This window comes from Lucilia cuprina, chromosome 6 (assembly GCF_022045245.1).
Source record: "Lucilia cuprina isolate Lc7/37 chromosome 6, ASM2204524v1, whole genome shotgun sequence".
NCBI lineage: Eukaryota > Metazoa > Arthropoda > Insecta > Diptera > Calliphoridae > Lucilia > Lucilia cuprina.
Genome location: NC_060954.1, coordinates 3,281,806 through 3,305,936, shown reverse-complemented (window position 1 = coordinate 3,305,936; position 24,131 = coordinate 3,281,806). Strand labels below are relative to the sequence as shown.

Genomic DNA, 24,131 nt, shown 5'->3' with positions numbered 1-24,131 from the left:
ACTATACTATAGACTATTCTATAGACTATACTATAGACTATTCTATAGACTATACTATAGACTATTCTATAGACTATACTATAGACTATTCTATAGACTATACTATAGGCTAGATTATAGACTAGACTATAGATTAGCTTCTATATTTAAAAATATCTAATAAAATTATTTATGTTTTTTGTAGGAATTTTCTGGAAATTGTGTGTAAGAAACCTATAATAATAAATATTAATATTAGTGTTTGCTTCTTTTAAATTAACTAAAATATTAGAGCACGTAGTTATCATTTCACTCTTGAGCATTTATACGATTTTGAGAACAGTTGATGATCAGTAATTTATTAGTTTGTTGGTTTATTGTGGTAATCGCTTTGCCACTTCATTTCTATTTCTTCTTACTTTTCTCAAAATCATAAACTAGAATATTGCAATTTTCTAATAAAACTCTCCGAAGCAAGTTCATAGAATTTTTTCATTTTTATATTTGTAGTTATTTGTTAATTTTCTTTTAGAAATTTTATTATATATTGCATAAACACGTTACGCCAGACATTGCTGGTTATGCACTATTAGTTTTCGTTAGTTTTAAGCAGAAAACGAAAACAAACATATAAACTAGATATGCAGTGCCATCATGTTGCAAACATAGCAAAGGATAGAAACAAAAAAATCTGTTATTATAGTTCAAGTGCAAAATATCATGTACAAGTACGTGACTATGGGATTTAACATGCCCCGGTTTTAGTTCTTTTAGTTTTTTTTGAATTTTTAAAAAAGTAACAAAACAAATAAATATATTTTGAAATTAAGCTTCTATCTTCTTCTGTACTTCTTTCATTTTCTTCAATACCTTAAGGGATCAGAAAGGTTATTATTATTGTTTTTGGTTGTGATTATAATCTGGCAAGAATCCAACATTATTATTTGTTTGCCTTACTCAGCACTAGTTATGAGTGCAATAAATTATATTTTAAACAAATTCTTTCTTTTACCAAAGTAAAAGTTGCAAGTATAATTTTAAAGCTAAAAGAAGCAAACAATTTAAACTCATAGGAAGGGAAGTCAAAGCCTTAGACATGAGATATAAATATGAAATGAAGCTGTAGACAAGAAACATCTACACAAATACATTTAAACTTAAAAAAACTTATAACGTATGTTTTACTCATGAAGTTAAAAAATCTATATACTCGTCTTAAAAACTAAGTACTTTGGAAAAATAATCACTTAAATTACAAAAACCACAATTTAAATAAATCCTGCCATCTTTCATAAAGTTTCTAGTAAATATTTAAGCAAATATTTATTTAGAATGCAAATAGTTGCCAAAAAAATCACTTTATATATTTGTAAGCACCCACACCAAGGCATTAAGAAAACTCTTCCTTTAACTAGAATCTTTGTTTGTTTGTTCATTTATTTGTTTACAATTTCTATGGCCTCATTTTCACTCTTACTCACTCACCTCTCTTTGCTATTTTTAGTTTTTATTAAATACATGAATAAATTTATGTATAATTGTTTGAGTAAGTGTAGGAGTAGTATGCATGAGTGTAAGTGTGTACGTGTTTGTTACAGAATCATTCAGTTGAATATAATAAACACATGTTAAATTTAAGTACGTGAGAGTGTAAGAACACTATTACCCTCTTTCAGGGTATTTTTTTTCTCTCTTTGCTTTAAGTGGTGTTGTAAATGTGCGTCTTGCAAAGTCATTCTTAGTGTCTGTTTGCAAACATTAACACACATATACATAATTATATAGAGATATCTTTAATTTACTTCAAGAACGTCTTAACTTAATAAAAATAAATAGTTTTAAAAATAATGGCTTTACTTGTAAGGCCATCAGATATTATTATAGTTTTTAGTTTAAAATACAAAATTTCACTTTAGTACACTATTGTAGTAAACGAATAGAGGACATATACTTTAATAAATTACATAGTTATACAAATAAATAAGAGGCCTTTAGTTAACACATGAGCTTCAATTTACATATTAGGAAGGGGTCTATTATAAAGAAACTAATTAAAACTAAACTGCATTTTAATCGTTTACTCTCTTTAGGTAATGTTTCTTAAAATAACCCTATTTATCTTTAACTTTAAGGATTAAAATGTTGTTGCATAAAACTTGAACCCTTTTAACGTCCATAAACCACATTATGCTTGTGTATTTCGTATATTTCAGAGAACGCGTGATGCTTGTCATAACCATAATTGAATAGACTTGAATAGTGGAAATGCATTTAATAAATTTTTGCAGAAAGACAAACCCAGTGTAAAATAGGGTGCCTTAGGGCAGAGACTATACCATAACATAGAATACAGTCTATGGATCAGACTACAATGACTAAATTTTGAACTTAGCCATACGACATAAACAAAAACTATAGACTATAGACTAGACTATAGACTAGACTATAGAATAGTCTATAGACTAGACTATAGACTAGACTATAGACTAGACTATAGACTAGACTATAGACTAGACTATAGACTAGACTATAGACTAGACTATAGACTAGACTATAGACTAGACTATAGACTAGACTATAGACTAGACTATAGACTAGACTATAGACTAGACTATAGACTAGACTATAGACTAGACTATAGACTAGACTATAGACTAAACTACAGACAAAACTATAGATTACTCTATAGACTAGATTACAGAAGAAACTTCATTCTCAACTATAGGCTAGACTATATACGAAGCTATTCACTAGACTATATACTAAATTATAAACTATCTACAGACTAAACTTTAGCCAGACTAAAGACTGCAATATAGTCTAGTAGACTATACTGCAGACTATCCTATACACCAAACTATACACAAGACTACAGAGGCATCAGACTGGACTATAGATTAAAGTATAAACTATGGACTATACTTGTATAATTTCTATAAAAAATGACTTCCCTCCGTACCTGCTTACAAGTGAATTTCTCTTTAATTTTTCGTATGATAAATATTTAATTAAAAATGTATTTCATATTACGTATACGTCTTAAATGATTTAACTATTAAATATTTTTGTTCTTTTGTTTTTATTTAAATTTCCTTCTCGGGACCTGTCCGCTTATTTGTATTTTATTTTTTTTTTCTCAATTTACACTTTTTTCTTGAGCAAACAAAACTGACATACGGAAATTATAACATGAATACATATTACTATTTTAAACATATTTATTGCCAACGAAATTGCACGTATTATTGAAAATAATGAAAAGTCATTTTTATTTTCTTTTCATTCATTCTTTTAATTTATTTCCTCTGTTTCCTTTCTTATTCTGTATTGCCTTTTTAAATACGATTGAGTCACAACAACATCAACGCCATCACTCATATTTTCTGACAGTAATAAAAACTTAAGATGAGCACGTGAGGCAAATTGGAAAATGTTGTGGCGATGATGATGATGATGGTGGTGATGATGATGCTGGTTGTGCGTGAGTATATGATTATAAAAGACAAGTGCGTGTCCTAATTGGCTTATAGGTTTGAATGCTGGGTGAATGAGTGCATGTCAAATTAAAACGTTCAATTTATTTAAATAAGAATTCTCTGCAGGTCGGCAAAATGAAAAATAATGTTTACATTGAAAAATACACCAAAAAGTATTGGTATATTACTAAAGATTTTTAAAGTTAAAACGTAAGAAAATAGAAAAAGTTTTTAAATGATTAAGTTAATTGCACTCTTCACTCTGTCACTGTTTCAATCCCCTTCCCTTGAAAAATCAAATTAATTTTTACTTCAAAACCAGGCAGCAGACAATTTATACAAAAATGATTCTATGAAATTTAGATATAAACGGAAATATTGTGTCTGTTATGTGTCTAAACATGTTCATAACTTTTGTTGCGCCTGCAAAACTTTTCAAAAAGTATTTAGACAAAAATGTCAAATACCATGTTAAACGACTTAATAACTATGTAAATTCATAAGAAAAGTTTAAAGAAAATATACAAGATAAACAAAATCAAGCTAAAAAATTCAAAACTGTATATAGACATCTTTTTAAAAAGAAAAATTTTAAGAAAAAAAAGTTTTTTTTTCGATAAATAGTTTAGCTCATTTTCTAAAGCATTTGTATTAGAAAACAGTTGGTGAATAAAATTTGCATAAAAGCTTAACACAAGCTAAATTATTTACCAAAAGGCAAACTTTTAACAGCAAGTAAGAAAGTCTTCTTATTCAATTTCTTAAGTATTTTTATAAATTTATACGAAGAGTGGCTATAAATATTGACAAAACAACCCATAATTTACTGTTAGAAAGGGAAAAGTACTTAAAGAGATCATAAAAGTAAGACTAATAAACGTAAGAGATTAATAATTGTAAATACTAAATTTTATGCAAATTTTTGAAGAGCTGAATTAAAACATTTTTTGCATAAATTTTAAAATTACTTATGCTACATTCCAACTTTGTAAATACTACATTAGATAAGCCTTTACTTGATCATATATCTTTACATTAATTTGCCTTACAAAACCATCGAATAACTCATAGCTTGCCAATGTAATTAACTAAAATGTTAAATTATTATTCAATTAATATTTATCATACGCTTAGGGGTAAAAACTTATTAAATTTAAAAATATATAAATTTCAATTAAAAAATATATATTTGAAATAATTTAAACAGTTATATTTCATGTTTATTAATATTTGAGTTTAAATTATTAGTTTAAAAAGTAATTATCTATTACTCTTGTGCAAACAAAGTAGACTTTTGAGATTTATTTTTACTCAAGTTATAAATAATTACAAAAGTTTATAGCCATAGGAGAAAATATTCAGCTAACAATACATGAATTTGCATAAACATTTCTCTAAGTTTTTAGTTCATAAATTTCAACACACTTTGTTGAATGTTCAATATGTACAAAGTAAAAACGTTTGACGATATCTAACTAAAATTAAATTTTGTTTGTGATAGATAGATAGATAGATAGATAGATAGATAGATAGATAGATAGATAGATAGATAGATAGATAGATAGATAGATAGATAGATAGATAGATAGATAGATAGATAGATAGATAGATAGATAGATAGATAGATAGATAGATAGATAGATAGATAGATAGATAGATAGATAGATAGATAGATAGATAGATAGATAGATAGATAGATAGATAGATAGATAGATAGATAGATAGATAGATAGATAGATAGATAGACCCTTAAACTCATTTATATACTATTATGTTGTTGTTTCCTCTTTTTTTACCTTAAATAGTTATCTTTTAGCATTATGCAAATGTGTAAAACTTTTGGGATTTAACAAACAAAAAGTCCTAAATACTGAGAAAATTATATTTCAAATTGAATTTCCTAAAAGTTTTGCCACAACTTTCTTCACACATGCTAAGCCAGACAATTGACAACCAAGAAATTTCTAGAAAGTTTGTTTTAATGTTTTACCAAAGAAATTTGCACCTTGTGCAGTTTGCAATTTTCTGCCTGTTAATAGGACAGGAGATAGGAAACAAAAAACTTATCGTAAAGCTAACTATATTTGTATTTTGAAACGTTTTCCAATAAATTTCTTCAATTTATAAATTTTTTAATATACATTTTCTTCATCCCTTTAGAAACCTCAAGTAATGTTTGTTTACATTTAAAACAAACGACTCATTCTTAGTTTACTTTACATAATATATCAGGTATGGATAATTCAAATTTTTAAATATAATAGACAGATTATGGATTTAAGTCTGTAATGAAAAATATACTTAATGTTTTGTGGCAGTACTTCGGTACTTTTCCATTAAGAAAAGTATCGAAAGGTACCAAAAGTATAGAAAAGTACAGTCTCAAAACTAAGAAGGAGTCTGGTAATGACTTACAAGTAATGTATCATTTGAGTACGTAATTTAGTCTTGAATTGATGTTGCTGTCAATCAAATCTAATAGTAAATAGCAGTGGTCGTAGTTATTTTTTCTCAAAAACAATAATACTTACCTAACTCCTTATTGTAGTAAGTACTTAAATAACTACCTATTTGTAATAGAAATGGTAGTAATTGTATAAAATCTCGTTATCGTGTTAAAACAGTGACTTAAAATATCATTGTTTTAACAAATTTAACCTTTACTTTTTCTTTGTAAGTTTTTGCTGGGTTTGTTCTGAGTTTTCCATCTCTGTTTAACATATTTTATAAATAAAGATAAGTGTTATTTACTTCTCTGGTGTAACGTGTATTAACAACCAATTTCCTTAATCTTAGACAAAGTAAATAAAATTGTATCAGTAGTCAGTTAAGAATCCAAAATACCCTTCCTTCTATCTACTACAATCGATACAGTTTAAAAACTTGACAGATTATAATTAAGTAAGACTTAAGTTTTACTGCAGTTAAATCGATTTAGATATTTGTAAATTTAAACGTATTAAAACAAGAACTTCTTAAATGCATAATGTAGGGTACAAAACAAATCTTGTTTCGCTTGAATGATAAGACAAAACAAAAACTCACTCTGACTGTTAAAAAAATGTTGAGTCTTTTTTCTTAACGCTCCATTGGTATAAAATTCTCTACAAACTCTAAGGGGTCTATCAGTTTTAACTCATTTCTCAAACTTAACGTTAGTTAAGCGCTAAGCAAACTAATCATGGCCATAACTACAATTTTACTATATCTAGTTATAATTGCAACTACAGTGGCTATATATTTTATACGAAAACGTTTAAACTACTGGCAAGAACTGGGTATACCCCACAATAAACCCCACCTATTTGCGGGCAATTTAAGAGGACTGCAAACCAAACGCAGCATAGCCGACTGTGTGAGACAAACATATGAACAATTTAAGGGTACGGGACCATTTTGTGGATTTTATTTCTTTCAAAGACCAGTGGCATTAGTGTTGGATGTGGCTTTAGCTAAAAATATCTTAATAAAAGATTTTTCAAATTTCACCAATCGTGGTTTGTTTCACAATGAGGAAGATGATCCCCTAACGGGTCACTTGTTTTTGTTGGATGGTAATAAATGGAAAAATTTACGCCAGAAATTGTCGCCCACTTTTACCTCGGGCAAAATGAAATTTATGTATCCCACTGTCATACAAGTGGCCGAGCAATTTGTGCAAGTCTTTGGTGAACTAAGTCAGCAGGACAATGTGGTGGAGATTAAAGAACTATTGGCTCGTTTTACCACCGATGTTATAGGTACTTGTGCCTTTGGCATCAACTGTAATAGTTTAAAGGATCCACAAGCAGAATTTCGTTTAATGGGCAAACGTTCTTTAAACGAACGTAGACATGGCAACTTACTTATGGGTTTTATACAAGGTTTTCCTGAGTTGGCTAAAAAATTGCATATGAAACTGGTGCCCGATGAAATTACTGAATTTTTTATGCGAATTGTCAAAGAAACTGTGGCTTATAGGGAGACTAATAATATCCAGAGTAATGATTTCTTAAGTATTTTAATTGATTTGAAAAATGGCAAAGAAGGTGAAAAGGCGGTCAAGTTGAGTATCGAAGAAATGGCTGCTCAGGCTTTTGTTTTCTTTTTGGGTGGTTTTGAGACTTCTTCTTCTACCATGGGCTTTGCTCTCTACGAATTGGCTCAACATCAGGAAATACAACAAAAAATGCGCCTTGAAATCAATGCAGCTTTTGATGATACTAATCACATTGGCTATGAGGCTTTGCACAATATGCCATGTATGGGTCAAGTAATATCGGGTAAGTAATAAATATAATTCGCTAGAGAAATATTTAATTGAAATAATTTCCTACCTTAGAAACCCTACGCAAATACACTATTGTGCCTCACTTGAATCGTCAAGCCTTGGCCGATTATGTGGTACCCGGTCATCCGAAATATGTCATCAAAAAGGACATGCCTGTCATTATACCCGCTTATGGTATACATCATAATCCTGATTTATATCCTGAACCGGAAAAATTCAATCCAGATCGCTTTGATGCTGAAAATGTTAAAAAACGAGATGCCATCGAATGGTTGGCTTTTGGTGATGGTCCTCGTAATTGTATAGGCATGCGTTTTGGTCTGATGCAGACTAGAGTTGGACTGGCTTACCTATTGCGTAATTTTAAATTTTCAGTGAGTGATAAAACTGAAATTCCCTTGGAGTGGGATAAAAAGTCATTTGTTTTAGCGAATAAAAATGGTATTTTCCTAAAGGTGGAAAAACTGTAAGTGTTTAGGTAATATAATTTTAATTTATAATAAATATTATTAAAATTGTAAATATTTAATTAAAAATTAATTTTATTTTATATATGTAAATTGTTTTAATTAAAAATAAATTTTTATAAAAAAATAACAAGAGTTCTTCACATTTATTGAAAATTGTTTATAAACAAATGATTCATTTGTCTCCTGCTAAAAATAAATTTTTATTTTGCTAATTGTTCTATAAATCTGACATCACTTTTTGTTGCTAAATAATCCACAAAAATGGCACGCGACTACTCTATAAATACAAATATTTAAATTAAACACAATTATGATTTGTAAACAATGATTAAGCACAAAGTTTATTTAAAAAAACATTTTCAACAACAAAATAATTTCCATATGTTGACTGAATTCTAACGAGTCTAAACAAAAAAAGTTAAATCGACTATTATGCACCCTATATGAGTTCTAGTTCAGTTCTAGTTCAGTTCTAGTTCAGTTCTAGTTCAGTTCTAGTTCAGTTCTAGTTCAGTTCTAGTTCAGTTCTAGTTCAGTTCTAGTTCAGTTCTAGTTCAGTTCTAGTTCAGTTCTAGTTCAGTTCTAGTTCAGTTCTAGTTCAGTTCTAGTTCAGTTCTAGTTCAGTTCTAGTTCAGTTCTAGTTCAGTTCTAGTTCAGTTCTAGTTCAGTTCTAGTTCAGTTCTAGTTCACTTCTAAATCAATTCTAGTTCAGTTCTAGTTCACTTCTAAATCAATTCTAGTACACTTCTAGTTCACTTCTAATGCTGTTCTAGTTCAGTTCTTGTTTAGTTCTTAGTCATTACAATTAATTTATTTAAATAACATTATCAATATTTTCAACTGACCATACTTAGTCTAAATAATTTAGTCCATAAACATTTATGACTGCTTTTTTTTTAATTCTCCCCAGCGAACAACTTATTCCAATATAATGATTTGGCAAAAAACAAAACTTAATAACAACTTGGAATATAAACAAATTATTTAAACAAATTATGGGCAATTGCAAACAAGTAGTGAATGGCTAATAAACAATTATATAAAAAAATGCAAAATAATGCTGATAAACGTGGCTGAGCTAATGAACAAGTAAATAAACAAAAGAGAATAATCAAGATCAGAGAAATCAAGAGCAATAGTATTAAAATTGAAATTTAATTGAAAGAGAAATGAATGTTCTTAAAAAAACTAATTTTATAGGTCAGTGAAACAAGTTAAAAAGGGACAGTTTAGATAACAGTAATTAAGATAATTATAAGATAGAAAACATTATTTGAAATAAGTGGAAGATAAAATATATAGTTGTATTAGTTAAAAGAAATTAATATAAATTAAAGTTATCATAGAATGATTTAACAAAAATTGAAGAAAATTATATTGCTTGCTACCACACTTAAGTTTCAGTGCTTTGCCTAACTATCACTGTTCTATAAATTTATCAAGATAATGACTTTTAAAATTAAACAATTATTATCAAAAAATCATCACATCAATAATAAATATGAAATTTTGCAAAGTCATATGAAAGGAACAACAATTAATAGCATTTAACATTTTTGGAAAAAAATTTATCATTAAGTATTTGTCTCACACTCTCACAATTTAAAAAAGAAGAAATCTAGCCAACCTTACTACTAACGATAAGGTATAACATTTTAGTATATAAAAACTGTTGGGTTTAACAAAAATCAGTTTATTTCTACTTCGAACATAGTTTTGTTAACAAGTGATAATGGAAGTGACAGCAGCATTACTTTACCTCATCATAGCCATAGTTTCAGTGGCATTATATTTCGTCAAACGAAATCTAAACTACTGGAAAGATCAAGGAATACCACATGAAGAACCACATCTATTAATGGGCAATTTTAGAGGAGTGCGCACCAAATATCAAATAGGTGAGATAATAGGAAATTATTATAAAAAATTTAAGGGTACTGGACCCTTTGCTGGTATTCACATAGTACAACGACCCGGAGTGGTACTGTTGGATAAGGGACTTATTAAAAATGTGCTTATAAAGGATTTTAATAACTTTGTTAATCGTGGCATGTATTACAATGAGAAAAATGATCCCTTAACCGGTAATCTCTTCTTTATGGATGGTCAATTGTGGAAAGTTTTAAGAAACAAATTGTCACCCACTTTTACTTCGGGTAAGATGAAGTACATGTATCCTACTGTTCTAAATGTGGCCGAGAAATTTATGCAAGTTTTGAAGGAAAAAGTAAAGGAAGACCCTATAGTGGATGTACGTGATATGTTGGGACGCTTTACCACCGATGTGATTAGTAGTGTTGCTTTTGGTATTGAGGTAAACAGTTTGAGAAATCCCAATTCGGATTTTCCTCGATTAGGACGAAAAATAATAGAACAACCTCGCCATAATGCTCTTATCATGGCTTTTATTGATGGTTTCCCCAATTTATCGCGTAAATTGGGCATGCGCATAGTGCCTGAAGATGTGCATCAATTTTTCATGAAAACTATAAAAGATACCATTGCCTATAGGGAGAAAAATCAAATAGAAAGAAATGATTTCATGAAACTACTGCTGGATATTAAAAACAATAAAGAATTGTCGGGTTTAACCATAGAAGAAATGTGTGCTCAGGTGTTTGTTTTCTTTTTGGGAGGCTTTGAGACTTCCTCTTCTACCATGTCATTTGCCTTATTCGAGTTGGCTTTAAATACTCATTTGCAGGATCGTTTGAGGGAAGAGGTAAATGAAGCTTATGACAAACAACAGGGATTTAACTATGAATGTCTCAAGAATATGACCTATTTAGATCAAGTATTATCAGGTAAAATAAAAGTTCACACATTTAAAACCAATGTTTAAATAATTATTATGTTCTTTTAAAGAAACTTTACGTAAATATCCTATTGTGGCTCAACTTAATCGCCAGGCTGCTCAGGACTATGCTGTTCCCGGTCATCCTGAGTATGTGATTAAAAAAGGCATGCCAGTTTTGATTCCAGTTTTGGGCATACACCATGATCCAGAATTTTATCCCAATCCTCAAGAGTTTGACCCAGAACGTTTCGATCCTGAAGTGGCGAAACAACGTGATCCTATGGAGTATTTACCTTTTGGCGATGGACCACGCAATTGTATTGGCGAACGTTTTGGCAAAATGCAATCCCATTTAGGTTTAGCCAATTTAATTAGAAATTTCCGTTTCTCTACTTGTTCTAAGACTGAAGTACCCATTAAGTTAGATCCTAAGGCTGTAACATATTCACCTAAGAATACTATTTATTTGAAAGTGGAAGCTATTTAGGATTTTGTTTTACAAATATAAAAATATGTCGTTATATAAAAAAAAATAATTTGTTTGTTTGTTATATAACGAGTGGTTAAAAAGTTTATTTCTCATTTCTAGTGCAGTTGTATGTTCAGTTGTAGATCAGTTGTAGTTCAGTTCTAGTTCAGTTCTAGTTCAGTTCTAGTTCAGTTCTAGTTCAGTTCTAGTTCAGTTCTAGTTCAGTTCTAGTTCAGTTCTAGTTCAGTTCTAGTTCAGTTCTAGTTCAGTTCTAGTTCAGTTCTAGTTCAGTTCTAGTTCAGTTCTAGTTCAGTTCTAGTTCAGTTCTAGTTCAGTTTTAGTTCAGTTCTAGTTTCGTTCTAGTTCAGTTCTAGTTCAGTTCTAGTTCAGTTCCAGTTCTAGTTCAGTTCTTGTTCAGTTTTAGTTTAGTTCTAGATCAGTTCTAGTTCAGTTCTAGTTCAGATCTAGTTCAGTTCTAGTTCAGTTCTAAATCAGTTTTAAATGTTATTGAATTTTATTAAATAAACATGGAAATTTTTTATTTATATTTTTTTTCTTTAAAAAGTTTTATACTGATTAGTAATTAGTACTATTTTTATCAAATTTCCCACGTTTTTTTAGAAACAATTATTTTTTTATGAAATGTCGACATTAGGTTACCAATTTACCGTACTTATACTAAAAGTTATATTGTTGTTTCATAAAATGTTAACACAATTTGTTTAGAAAATGATTTGGCAATTTCAGTGATAAGAAATTGCCGGTATAAGACACAATAATAACAAAATGATAAGAATACTTAATAAATAATTCAAACCTTTTATTGCAAATATAAAAAATTAAATGCATTTTTTTTTATTATAATATAAATAATGAGTACATATGTATATATGTTTGTCTGATAATTTCTATAGATAAATAAGTACAATAAAATATATTTATATTGACGAAATTATTGAGCATTTTTTTAAACGATTCACAGCTAATTGATAATTTGAATAGACTTTTCAGTTGCATTAAAACTCAAATTTTTTGCAACTTGTATATATTTAAAAATGAAATATATATTAAATAAAAAGCTTTTATTATTAAAATATTCTATAAGGTATTGTCAACAACTGTAGTTTCGTTGAATTATCAAAATTTTGCTCAATTATAGAAATTTTCAAATCGCAAAACACATTAATGCGATTCGAAGGTGAAATGTAGAATTTTTTTTTTTTTGATGAAATAAAGTGAAATTTCTAAAATTATGTGAAATATTTCATTTTTGGTGAAATATTGATTTTTTGCGAAGTATTTTACAACATTTTCGGTAAAATATTTTCGAAATAGTGTATTCTTAGTAAACATCGTGTGAAATATAAAATTTTTGGTAAAATATTGCCGAAACATTGTGTTTTTAGTAAACATCGTGTGAAATATATTTTTGGTGAAATTTTCTATTTTAATGACAAATAAAGTTTTTTTTTGAAATATTGACCGAAAAGTGAATATTTTTTTTTAAATATCAAATTTTTAGAGAATTATTATATTTTGAAGAAATATTATATTTATGATGAAATATCGAAAAATAACTATAGTTATTGTGTAAAAACTGCGAACACCAACTTTATAATATATTTCATACAATCTGTATTGCCTACTATAGTGTGCAAACTGTCTAATCTTTAAAGCTGTAAATGACGTCCAAATAATCTCCCTTATCAATACAATTAAATATTCGCAAAACACTTTAAACACACAACGAAATTTTGATACAAGCTATAAAAACTCAGACTACTCTCTATTCATTCAGTCATTTTCGAAACGTTGATTTTTAAACAAAGACCCAACATCATGGCAGATATAACAACATACTTACTTTACCTTATAATTATCGTAGTTTCGGTAGCATTATATTTTATTAAACGCAATCTTAATTATTGGAAAGATCAGGCGATACCACACGAAGAACCACATTTCTTATGGGGCAACTTAAAGGGTTTACGCACCAAATATCATATTGGAGAAATAACAGCAAATTATTATAGAAAATTTAAGGGCAGCGGTCCATTTGCTGGTTTACTTTTTATGCAGCGTCCCGGTGTAGTGCTACTGGATAAAACTCTTATAAAAAATGTGCTCATTAAAGATTTCAACAATTTTACCGATCGTGGTTTGTACTATAATGAGAAAACGGATCCTTTGTCGGGACATTTATTTCTAATAGATGGTCAAAAGTGGAAAATTTTAAGAAATAAACTCTCACCCACTTTTACTTCGGGCAAAATGAAATATATGTATCCAACTTTGTTAAAAGTAACCGATCAACTTATTAGCGTTATAAGAGAGAAAATACGCAAGGATCCTATTGTTAATATACACGATATCTTGGGACGTTATACCAGCGACATTATAAGCAGTTGTGCTTTTGGTATTGAGTGCAATAGTTTGGGTAATCCTAATTCAGAATTTCCCCGCATGGGTAAGAAGTCCATAAATGAACAGAGACACAATGCTATTGTCATGGCGTTGATAGAAAATTTCCCACATTTGGCCCGTAAGCTAGGCATGCGTATATTTCCCGAAGATGTTCATCAATTCTTTATGAGAACCGTGAAGGATACTATAGCCTATAGAGAAGAACATAAAATACAAAGAAATGATTTCTTAAATATTTTACTTGAAATGAAAAATAATGAAAATGATAAATCTGGTTTGGTTGGTCTAAGTGTAGAAGAGATTTGTGCTCAAGTATTTGTTTTCTTTTTGGGTGGATTTGAGACCTCATCTTCAACTATGACATATGCTTTATATGAATTAGCTCAGCAGCCGGAATTGCAAGAACGCTTAAGACAAGAGGTTAATGAGATATTTGAAAATAGTTCAGATGGTAAAATAACATATGAAGATCTTAAAAATATGAGCTATTTACATCAAGTGATATCGGGTATATACTAAAAATTTGAATTCGTTATAGTTCTTATTAGAAAAATTCGTTCTTTCCTTTTTAGAGACTTTGCGCAAACATCCCGTTGTAGCCCAGCTGCATAGACAGTCTCTTAATGATTATGTAGTCCCTGGCTTTCCCCAATATGTGATTAAGAAAGGCATGCCTATTTTAATACCAGTATTGGGTCTACAACATGATCCCGAACTATTTCCCCAACCAGAAATATTCGATCCTGAACGTTTTACACCCAAAATGATTAAACAACGTGATTCTGTGGACTATATGCCATTTGGTGATGGCCCGCGCAATTGTATTGGTGAACGTTTTGGACAAATGCAAACACGTTTAGGTTTAGTTTATTTAATAAGAAATTTCCAATTCTTCACTTGTCCCCAGACTGAAATACCTCTAGTTATTGATCCAAAAGCTATGGCATATGTACCGAAAAATATTGTTTATCTAAAACTAGAGGAAATAAGTTGTTAATTAGATATAAACATAATATTAAATTAAGAAATTTTATAAATTTAACTTAATTAAGATGCAGTTATAAATAGATTTTAAATTCATTTAAAATTGAAAAGACAAATAACAGAAATACAGTAAGAATATTAATGCAGTTTGAAATGGTTTTTCAGGGGAGACTTTGCGGGCACACTAGTAGTATTCAAATTTATTTCAATTAAGTTTTGAACAAAATGATGTAGTATTGCTGCTCTTTATAAAAGAGACAGAAAAAAAAACTGTATAGGAAGCCAGTACATTGTATAAAACAGGTAAGAAGTCGGACATGGCCGACTATATGATACCCAACATCAGTAGGTATGTTATGAAGGGAAGTTTGTATGAGGGCTAGAGTCAAATTATGCCCGATCATTACGGAAATAGTAAGTGTTATTTAAAGTTCTATAAAACTTAATTTTGTCGATTTTTGTTGACATAATAGAACATATAACGTAATTATATCCCAAAGACCCTTTCGGGGAATACGGTTGTATAGGGCCTAGGTGAACCGATTTCAACCATTTTCAATGGCGATGGACCAGAGAAGAGTATATGCCAAAATTACATGGATACACAGACAGACGGATGGACAGAGCTAAATCGACTCACAAACTGAAACTGAACTGATTGATATACTTTAATATCGGTGCAGGGCCAATATTTTTGGGTGTTACAAACATCAACACAAACGCATAATACCCTCTGCACTATAGTGGTGTAGGGTATAATAAATTGATTATAAATTATAATGAAGAATACCCTACAGACTAATTAACATTAATTGAATTTATAACTATTAAGTGAAAACTTCTTAAAAAGCCTTTCATTCAAAAACTTTTGCAGAAATACGGTATTTTTGGTAAAATACTGTATTCTCCATGAAATGTTGTATATAAAGTGAATTTTCGTGAATTTTTTAGTGAAATGTAGCATTTTATGTGAAATGTTGTGTTTTAGCTGAAATTTAAAATTTTTGGTACAATTTTGAATTCTTTATGAATATTAGAATTTTTGATGAAATTTTAAATTTTTGGTGAAATTTGGAATTTTTGATGAAATTTTTTAATTTTTATTGAAATTTCAATTTTTAATGATATTTTGAATTTTTTGGCAAAATTTGAAATTTTTGGTAAAATATTAAATTTTTGGTAAATTTTTGAATTTTTTATGAAATTTTGAATTTTTGATAAAATTTTGAAATTTTGAAAAAATTTTAATTTTTGATGAAATTTTTGGTAAAATTTTGTATTTTTTATAATATTTTAAATTTTTTGAGAAATTTTGAATTTTAATGAAATTTTAAATTTTTAATGAAATTTTTTAATTTTTGGAATTTTAATGAAATTTTGAATTTTTGATAAAATTTTTAATTTAAAAAAAAAAAATTAAATTTTGAAAATTTTTGAAGGGTGCCAATTATGGGTTAATTATAGATCGAACTGTTCTATAATATAGTTAATTTAAAAGGAGTTTTGTAAAGTTATGGAATTTCTTTACTTGGTCCAAAAAGAATCAATACATTTATGTACATCTAAAACGTTTTTTCGGAAGACTGCCAATTATGGGTTAATTTTAGAAGGAACTATAAAGACCTTTTTATATAATTTTATTTGTATTTTATACCCCTTGCTAATCTAGTTTACATTTCATGTAGTTTTCAAAAGCACAATAGGATATAGCTCTTTTTTTCTGAATCTAAGAAGGCATATACGAACAATACTATGATATGTTACAAACGGAATGATAAATTGATTATACCACATTAGATTGTTAGCAAAAACAACAATATTTTTACCTATCTCTCTGTTCTATCACAGAGCAAACAATTTACAATCACTAGACCCATACAATTAAGTGTCTATAAAGCAACGAAATTCTTTATCATATAATATGTACACAATCTCAGACTGACAACTAGTTGTTATTCAGTAATTAAACAGACGTTCATTATTATAATAATAACCATGGAAGTAACATCACTACTATTGTATCTCATAATCGCTTTAGTTTCGGTGGCATTATATTTTATTAAGCGTAATCTAAATTATTGGAAAGACCGCGATATACCACACGAAGAACCTCACCTTATTTGGGGTAATTTAAAGGGTTTACGCACCCAATATCACATTGGAGAAATAGCAGCAAATTATTATAGAAAATTTAAGGGCAGCGGTCCATTTGCGGGTTTACTTTTTGTACAACGTCCAGGAATAGTGCTGCTGGATAAAACTCTTATTAAAAATGTACTCATTAAAGATTTTAATAATTTCACCGATCGTGGTATGTACTATAATGAGAAAGCTGATCCTTTAACCGGTCATTTATTTTTTGTCGATGGCCAAAAATGGAAAAGTTTAAGAAATAAATTATCACCCACTTTTACTTCGGGCAAAATGAAATATATGTATCCAACTTTATTAAAAGTGACCGATCAATTTATTCATGTAATGAGAGAAACAGTTATGATGGATCCTATTATCAATATACAAGATATGTTGGGACGTTATACTACCGACATAATCAGCAGCTGTGCTTTTGGCATTGAATGCAATAGTTTGATTAATCCTAATTCGGAATTTCCCCGCATGGGTAAGAAAGCTATGAGGGAACAGAGACATAATGCCGCAATCATGGCATTGATTGAAAATTTTCCTAGTTTAGCGCGTAAACTCGGCATGCGAATATTCCCCGAAGATGTTCATCAATTCTTTATGAGAACTGTCAAAGAAACTATTACCTATAGAGAAGAACATAAAATACAAAGAAATGATTTTCTGAATATATTAATTGAAATGAAAAATAATGAAAATGATAAATCTGGTTTGGGTGGCCTAAGTGTAGAAGAGATTTGTGCTCAAGTATTTGTTTTCTTTTTGGGAGGTTTTGATACTTCTTCAGCAACCATAACTTATGCTTTATATGAACTGGCTCAACAGCCTACTTTACAGAAACGTTTAAGGCAGGAGATTAATCAGGTATTCGAAAATAACGATGATAACCAAATAGCATATGATGATCTGAAAGATTTGAAATATTTACTACAAGTATTAGCGGGTAAGCTATAATTTTCACTTAAACTATGTTTAAGTAATCATTAATACATTTATTTTAATGTAGAAACACTGCGTAAATACCCTAGTGGTCCATTACTTTTTCGCAAGGCTTTAAGTGATTACATAGTTCCCGGTTATCCTAAGTATGTGATTAAAAAGGATATGCCGATTTTAATACCCGTACTAGGTTTACATAATGATCCAGAATTCTATCCTAAACCTCAAGAATTTGATCCTGAACGTTTTGCCCCCGAAAAAGCCAAACAACGTGACTCTATGGAGTATTTGCCCTTTGGAGATGGTCCCCGCAATTGTATTGGCGAACGTTTTGGTCAAATGCAAACACGTTTAGGTTTAGCTTATTTAATAAGAAATTTTCATTTCTCAACGTGTCCTCAAACTGAAATACCCATTACATCTGATCCGAAATCTTTTACATATTTACCGAAAAATGTGGTTTATTTAAAGGTGGAGGAAGTAATGTAATTAGTACATGTTGTATGATGAAAAAATATCTAATCTAAAGCATTAGCCTGAAACATAAATTTGCATTTTACGAAATTTTGTTAATGAGAACTTGATTGTTATCGCAAGTTATGTTAATAAAGTGTGAAGGAAACATAAATAGGCCTTTTACTGTTACAACGAAATGGCATCTGTATAAATATGGTTATCGGATAGATAGATAGATAGATAGATAGATAGATAGATAGATAGATAGATAGATAGATAGATAGATAGATAGATAGATAGATAGATAGATAGATAGATAGATAGATAGTCAAAATCTTTTGAAATATAGTTATTACTGAAGTGGGGAACTCCTCCATTGCATTCTCTATTACTTTATCTCTCTCCCTCTACACTTTTAATAATAAAAACATTGTATCTTTTAATTAATTCAATACAATCAAGAAAACGAGATCAATTTCTCTCTTTCAGTTATAAATTTAAATTAATGAATTTTATTTTACTAAGTGTTTATACACATTTTTATTATATTAGTATAGGGAAAAAGCTTTCATTGTAGAGAGAATAAAAATCAGCTTCTCATAAAAATAAAAGCTTTTCACGTTTTTGCATTTTTCATTGTGCATTATTTATTCTGAAGTTGATGAGAAAAGTGTTTTTTAGAATTCAAGCGCGCAAAAAATGTTTATAATATTTGGCAGTTTAGTGTTTTGTTTAATAAACATTTTCATATTCTTTCTTTACAATCGCTACACCTATTGGAAAAGACGTGGGGTCTTATATGAGACACCTGTACCGCCCTTTGGAAATTTCCAGGGATTTGGCAAGACTAAACATATCAGTGATATTCTTGATAAACTATATAGAAAATTTAAAGGCAAAGCACAATTTTGTGGAGTTTATTTTTTGCTATCTAGATCAGCAGTTTTACTTGATTTAGATTTAATTAAAAATATCTTAATCAAGGACTTTGGCAGTTTTCATGATCGTCATGCTTTTCATAATGTGAAAGAAGATCCTCTAACAGGGCATTTGGTAAATTTGGAGGGAGAGGAATGGCGTGTCATGAGAGCAAAACTAACACCGGTATTTACTTCAGCCAAAATGAAATATATGTTTCACACAGTGGTGGCAGTGGGTAAGAATTTTTCCGAGACTTTGAAAGCAGAGTTAGCCAACAGCCCGGATCAGGTTTTGGAAATTAAAGATCTTTGTACCAGATTTACCACTGATGTCATAGGATCCTGTGCCTTTGGTATAGAGTGCAATAGTCTCAAAGATCCTAATGGTGAATTTTCGATTAAAGGCCGCCGAATATTCACTGAGACTCGTCATAATCATTTAGTACAATTATTTATGCTAATACATCCCGAGGCGGCGCGTCAATTAAATATGAAATTCTTTACCGATGAGATCAGCAATTTTTTTATAAATCTTGTTAAACAAACTGTAGACTATCGTTTAGAAAATAATATCAAACGTAATGATTTCATAGATTTATTGATAGAATTAAAAAGTAAAACTGACAATTTAGAAAATAAAGCTCACAGCATAGATTTGTCACAAGGTTTGACCATTGAGCAAATGGCAGCACAGACGTTCGTATTTTTCCTAGCTGGCTTTGAAACATCCTCGACCACCATATCATTTTGTCTCTACGAATTAGCCAAACATATCGAAATACAAGAAAAATTAAGACAAGAAATTTTGCAAACAATCAAAGAAAGCAACAATGTTATTACGTATGAAGGCATAAATTCCATGTTATATTTGGAACAAGTTATATCAGGTAGTTATAGACTAACTAGTTAAACTTATAATGTTATTAATATGTTTCATTAGAAACACTACGGCTTTATCCCGTTTTAAGCAATTTGGTGCGCTATACCAATGCTGACTATCGAGTACCCAATACAGACTTAGTGCTAGAAAAAGGCATCGGCATTGTTATACCCATCTCTGGAATACACACTGATCCTGAATATTATGAAGACCCTATGAAATTTAATCCTGATCGTTTTTTGCCCGAGGAAATAGAAAAACGTCATAGTGCTGCCTATTTACCCTTTGGTATTGGTCCACGCCACTGTATTGGTGCTCGTTTTGCTAAAATGCAAATTAAATTGGGTTTAATTTTTACACTTCGCCACTATCGTGTTGAGTGTTGTGATCGTACTGAAATTCCTATAGTATTGGATAAGAAAAATTTAATGTTGGCCCCGAAAAATGGAGTCTATTTGAAAATGGTTGAAGTCTGAGTTATTTCATGAAATAGTCTGAGTTGTACAGAAAAATTTAATTAAACTAAGATTAAATAAATTAAAATATTACACTAAATTGAATTTGCCTTTTCTTAATTGTCATAGTTCAGTTCTAGTTCAGTTCCAGTTCTAGTTCAGTTCTAGTTCAGTTCTAGTTCAGTTCTAGTTCAGTTCTAGTTCAGTTCTAGTTCAGTTCTAGTTCAGTTCTAGTTCAGTTCTAGTTCAGTTCTAGTTCAGTTCTAGTTCAGTTCTAGTTCAGTTCTAGTTCTAGTTCAGTTCTAGTTTAGTTCTAGTTCAGTTCTAGTTCAGTTCTAGTTCAGTTCTAGTTCAGTTCTAGTTCAGTTCTAGTTCAGTTCTAGTTCAGTTCTAGTTCAGTTCTAGTTCAGTTCTAGTACAGTTCTAGTTCAGTTCTAGTTCAGTTCTAGTTCAGTTCTAGTTCAGTTCTAGTTCAGTTCTAGTTCAGTTCTAGTTCAGTTCTAGTTCAGTTTTAGTTCAGTTCTAGTTCAGTTCTAGTTCAGTTCTAGTTCAGTTCTAGTTCAGTTCTAGTTCAGTTCTAGTTCAGTTCTAGTTCAGTTCTAGTTCTAGTTCAATTTAATTCAGTTCTAGTTCAGTTCTAGGTCTAGTTCAGTTCTAGCTTAGTTATAATTTAATCTAGTTCAGTGCTGTAGAAAAAAAGCTTTAATATAGTCATTCCGTTTGTAACGCATCGTACATACGTTGTTCTCTCAAATTGTCGTAAGCATTGTACTCTAAAAATCAAGTATATTTCTCTGAGAAAAAAATACGTTATTGAAAATAATGTAAAAATTAAAAACATTTTATTGAAACCTAAACCAAAACGTATAATTTAATTAAATTTATTATAATTTTAATTACAATTTTATACAAACACATTTATAACTATAAACAAGGTTTACACCTCCACCACTCTCAAATGAATACCATGTTTCGACGATAATAAAAATGTTTTCATATCATATTCAATTTGCATTTCGGTACGATCACAACACTCAACACGATAATGACGCAGTAGAGAAATTAAACCTAATTTCGTTTGCATTTTACCAAAACGAGCACCAATACAATTGCGTGGTCCATCTCCAAAAGGCATATAGGCACAACTATGACGTTTTTCTATTTCTTCGGGCAAAAAACGATCAGGATTGAATTTGTTGGGTTGATCATAATATTCGGCCTTAGTGTATGGCAGAGATGGGTATAATAATGCTAGTACCTTTTTCAATCACCTGCTCTGTATTCGGGACTTTATAATCGTGTATAGCTTTACGTATCAAATTTGGTACGACCGGATACATACGTAAGGTTTCTACGAAGGCAAAATAATAGATCAGTTTTGTTGTGAGATTATAATCAAAGTTCATTTACCTTCTATCACGTGATCCAAATACACCATTGAGTTAACACCTTCATAAGTAATTTCATTGTTGCAATCCTTTATGGTTTTAACAATCTCCTGCCTTAATTTCTCTTGTATCTCCTTGTGCTTAGCCAATTCAAAAAGACAAAATGACATGGAGGTAGAGGAAGTTTCAAAACCTGCTAGAAAGAAAACAAATGTTTGGGCAGCCATTTGTTCTAAAGTCAAGCCGTGCGACAAATCAATATGAATGGATTTGTTCTCATTTTTATTACTTTTTTGTTTTAATTCTATTAACAAATCCATAAAATCATTACGTTTAATATTGTTAGCCAAACGATAGTCTACGGTTTGTTTCACTATATTCATAAAGAAATCACTTATCTCATCGGTAAACAATTTCATATTTAATTTACGCGCCAAATCAGGACATGTTATCAAAAACATTTGTACTAGAGGACCATGACGAAATTCTGTAAATATAGCACGTCCTTTTGTTCTAAATTCAGCATTAGGATCTTTAAGGCTATTACACTCAATGCCAAAGGCACAGGAACCTATAACATCGGTGGTAAAGCGAGCACAAAGATCTTTGATTTCCAATACTTGATCTGGGATTCGGTTAAGTTCTTCTTTTAAAGTCTGGGAAAAATGTTTGCCCACTGTAACCACAGTGGAAAACATATATTTCATTTTGGCTGATGTAAAGACAGGTGTCAATTTTGTTCTCATAGCACGCCATTCCTCACCTTCCAGGGTAACTAAATGCCCCGTCAAAGGATCTGCTTTCACATTGTGAAAATTTCCACGATCATGAAAATTGGAAAAGTCCTTAATCAAAATATGCTTTATTAAATCCAAGTCCAGTATAAGAGCCGTTTTGGTTATAAACATATAGGCTCCACAGAAGTGAGCTTTTCCCTTGAATTTTCCATACAAACGATTCATAACATCACGTAAATGTTTGCTCTTACCCACTCCCCAGAAGTTGCCAAACAGAGGTAAAGGGGTCTCATGTAATACCCCACGTCTTTTCCAGTAGGTATAATGTTGATAAAGATAAAAAGTCAAGGTAATTAAAAGACAAATTATTAAAGTACCGACAACTAAAAACATATTTATTGCAATTCGATTGATACTTCACAAACACCTTTATTAGTTTAAATAGTTATACTAATGATAAATCCCAGATAATTTGTGAAATTTATATGAAAATGTTTAAGAAAAAAAAACAAGTTATTGAGTTATAGTGTGAACTTTGTTTTTCAATGAGATAGTGGAATATATGATGAAATATTTTAAACTCATTTCAAAACTCTCTGCTGTTCTTTAAAAAGCTTTCTCTCATTAATTGAAAAGTTTAAACAAAACAAATCTTATCTGAAGATCAATCTGGCTTGAATTAAGAACTTTAGGTTTTCAATCAATGACTACAACACTGGATAGTGCTTTGCTAGAGAGAAATAAACAATGCTTGTTTGCGAGAGCGCAATAGAGAGAACAAATTAGCTTCATTCTCTTGTTAAAAGTGAATTATTCTTCCTCCCCCTATTATAATTGAAGTCTAATATGACAAAAATAAACAATTTTTATATGCAAGAGAGGGATTGGGAGAAAAAATGATCTTGATACTCTTAAGAGTTAAGACTTTTCCTAGCATCAAGCAAGAAGTTATAGTCGGGCGAAATAATGGACCAATGTTAACCATTTTCAATAGGATTCGTCTATGGTATCATAAAAGATCATGTGCCAAATTTCATTAAATTATCACCAAAATTGCGACCTGTAGTTTGTTTACAAGGTTTACAAGCCCTACTGGGGGGTACAGTTGTATGGGGGCTAGGTGAAATAATGGTCCGATCTTAACCATTTTCAATAGGCTTCGTCCTTGGGACAATTAAAGACATTGTACCAAATTTCATTGAATTATCTTCAAAATTGCGTAACCTGTAGTTTGATTACAAGGTTTACATGGACGGACAGACAGACGGACGGACGGACATATGTAGCTAAATCGACTCAGAAAATCATTCTGAGCTTATTGGTATACTTTAAGGTGGGTATAGGA

At 30.1% G+C, this 24,131-nt stretch overlaps 5 protein-coding genes across 5 annotated transcripts; 4 read left to right on the top strand and 1 right to left on the bottom strand.

The window, feature by feature from the left end:
• Positions 1–6,596: 6,596 nt before the first annotated feature.
• Positions 6,597–8,314, top strand: LOC111681271 (cytochrome P450 6a9-like). Its single transcript, XM_023443024.2, has 2 exons — positions 6,597–7,717; positions 7,777–8,314. Exons 1-2 carry the CDS (start codon positions 6,637–6,639, stop codon positions 8,193–8,195), a joined length of 1,500 nt encoding a protein of 499 aa, XP_023298792.2. The 5' UTR covers positions 6,597–6,636; the 3' UTR covers positions 8,196–8,314.
• Positions 8,315–9,914: 1,600 nt separating this feature from the next.
• On the top strand, positions 9,915–11,545 carry LOC111681283 (cytochrome P450 6A1). Its single transcript, XM_023443041.2, has 2 exons — positions 9,915–10,999; positions 11,061–11,545. Exons 1-2 carry the CDS (start codon positions 9,928–9,930, stop codon positions 11,477–11,479), a joined length of 1,491 nt encoding a protein of 496 aa, XP_023298809.2. The 5' UTR covers positions 9,915–9,927; the 3' UTR covers positions 11,480–11,545.
• A 1,699-nt stretch (positions 11,546–13,244) lies between these two features.
• LOC111681263 lies at positions 13,245–20,761 on the top strand. The gene is made up of 6 exons (XM_046955721.1): positions 13,245–14,393; positions 14,458–14,877; positions 16,908–17,954; positions 18,018–18,430; positions 19,088–20,213; positions 20,267–20,761. Exons 1-6 carry the CDS (start codon positions 13,301–13,303, stop codon positions 20,680–20,682), a joined length of 4,515 nt encoding a protein of 1,504 aa, XP_046811677.1. The 5' UTR covers positions 13,245–13,300; the 3' UTR covers positions 20,683–20,761.
• Positions 16,820–18,567, top strand: LOC111681270 (cytochrome P450 6A1-like). The gene is made up of 2 exons (XM_023443023.2): positions 16,820–17,954; positions 18,018–18,567. The coding sequence occupies exons 1-2, from the start codon at positions 16,865–16,867 to the stop codon at positions 18,437–18,439; spliced, it is 1,512 nt and encodes a 503-aa protein (XP_023298791.2). The 5' UTR covers positions 16,820–16,864; the 3' UTR covers positions 18,440–18,567.
• A 720-nt stretch (positions 20,762–21,481) lies between the features above and the next one.
• LOC111681264 (probable cytochrome P450 6a14) lies at positions 21,482–23,423 on the bottom strand. The gene is given in 3 exon segments (XM_023443018.2): positions 21,482–21,887; positions 21,889–22,012; positions 22,072–23,423. Coding segments are annotated over 3 exon segments (1,521 nt in total). The 5' UTR covers positions 23,180–23,423; the 3' UTR covers positions 21,482–21,598.
• Between the last annotated feature and the right edge of the window lie 708 nt (positions 23,424–24,131).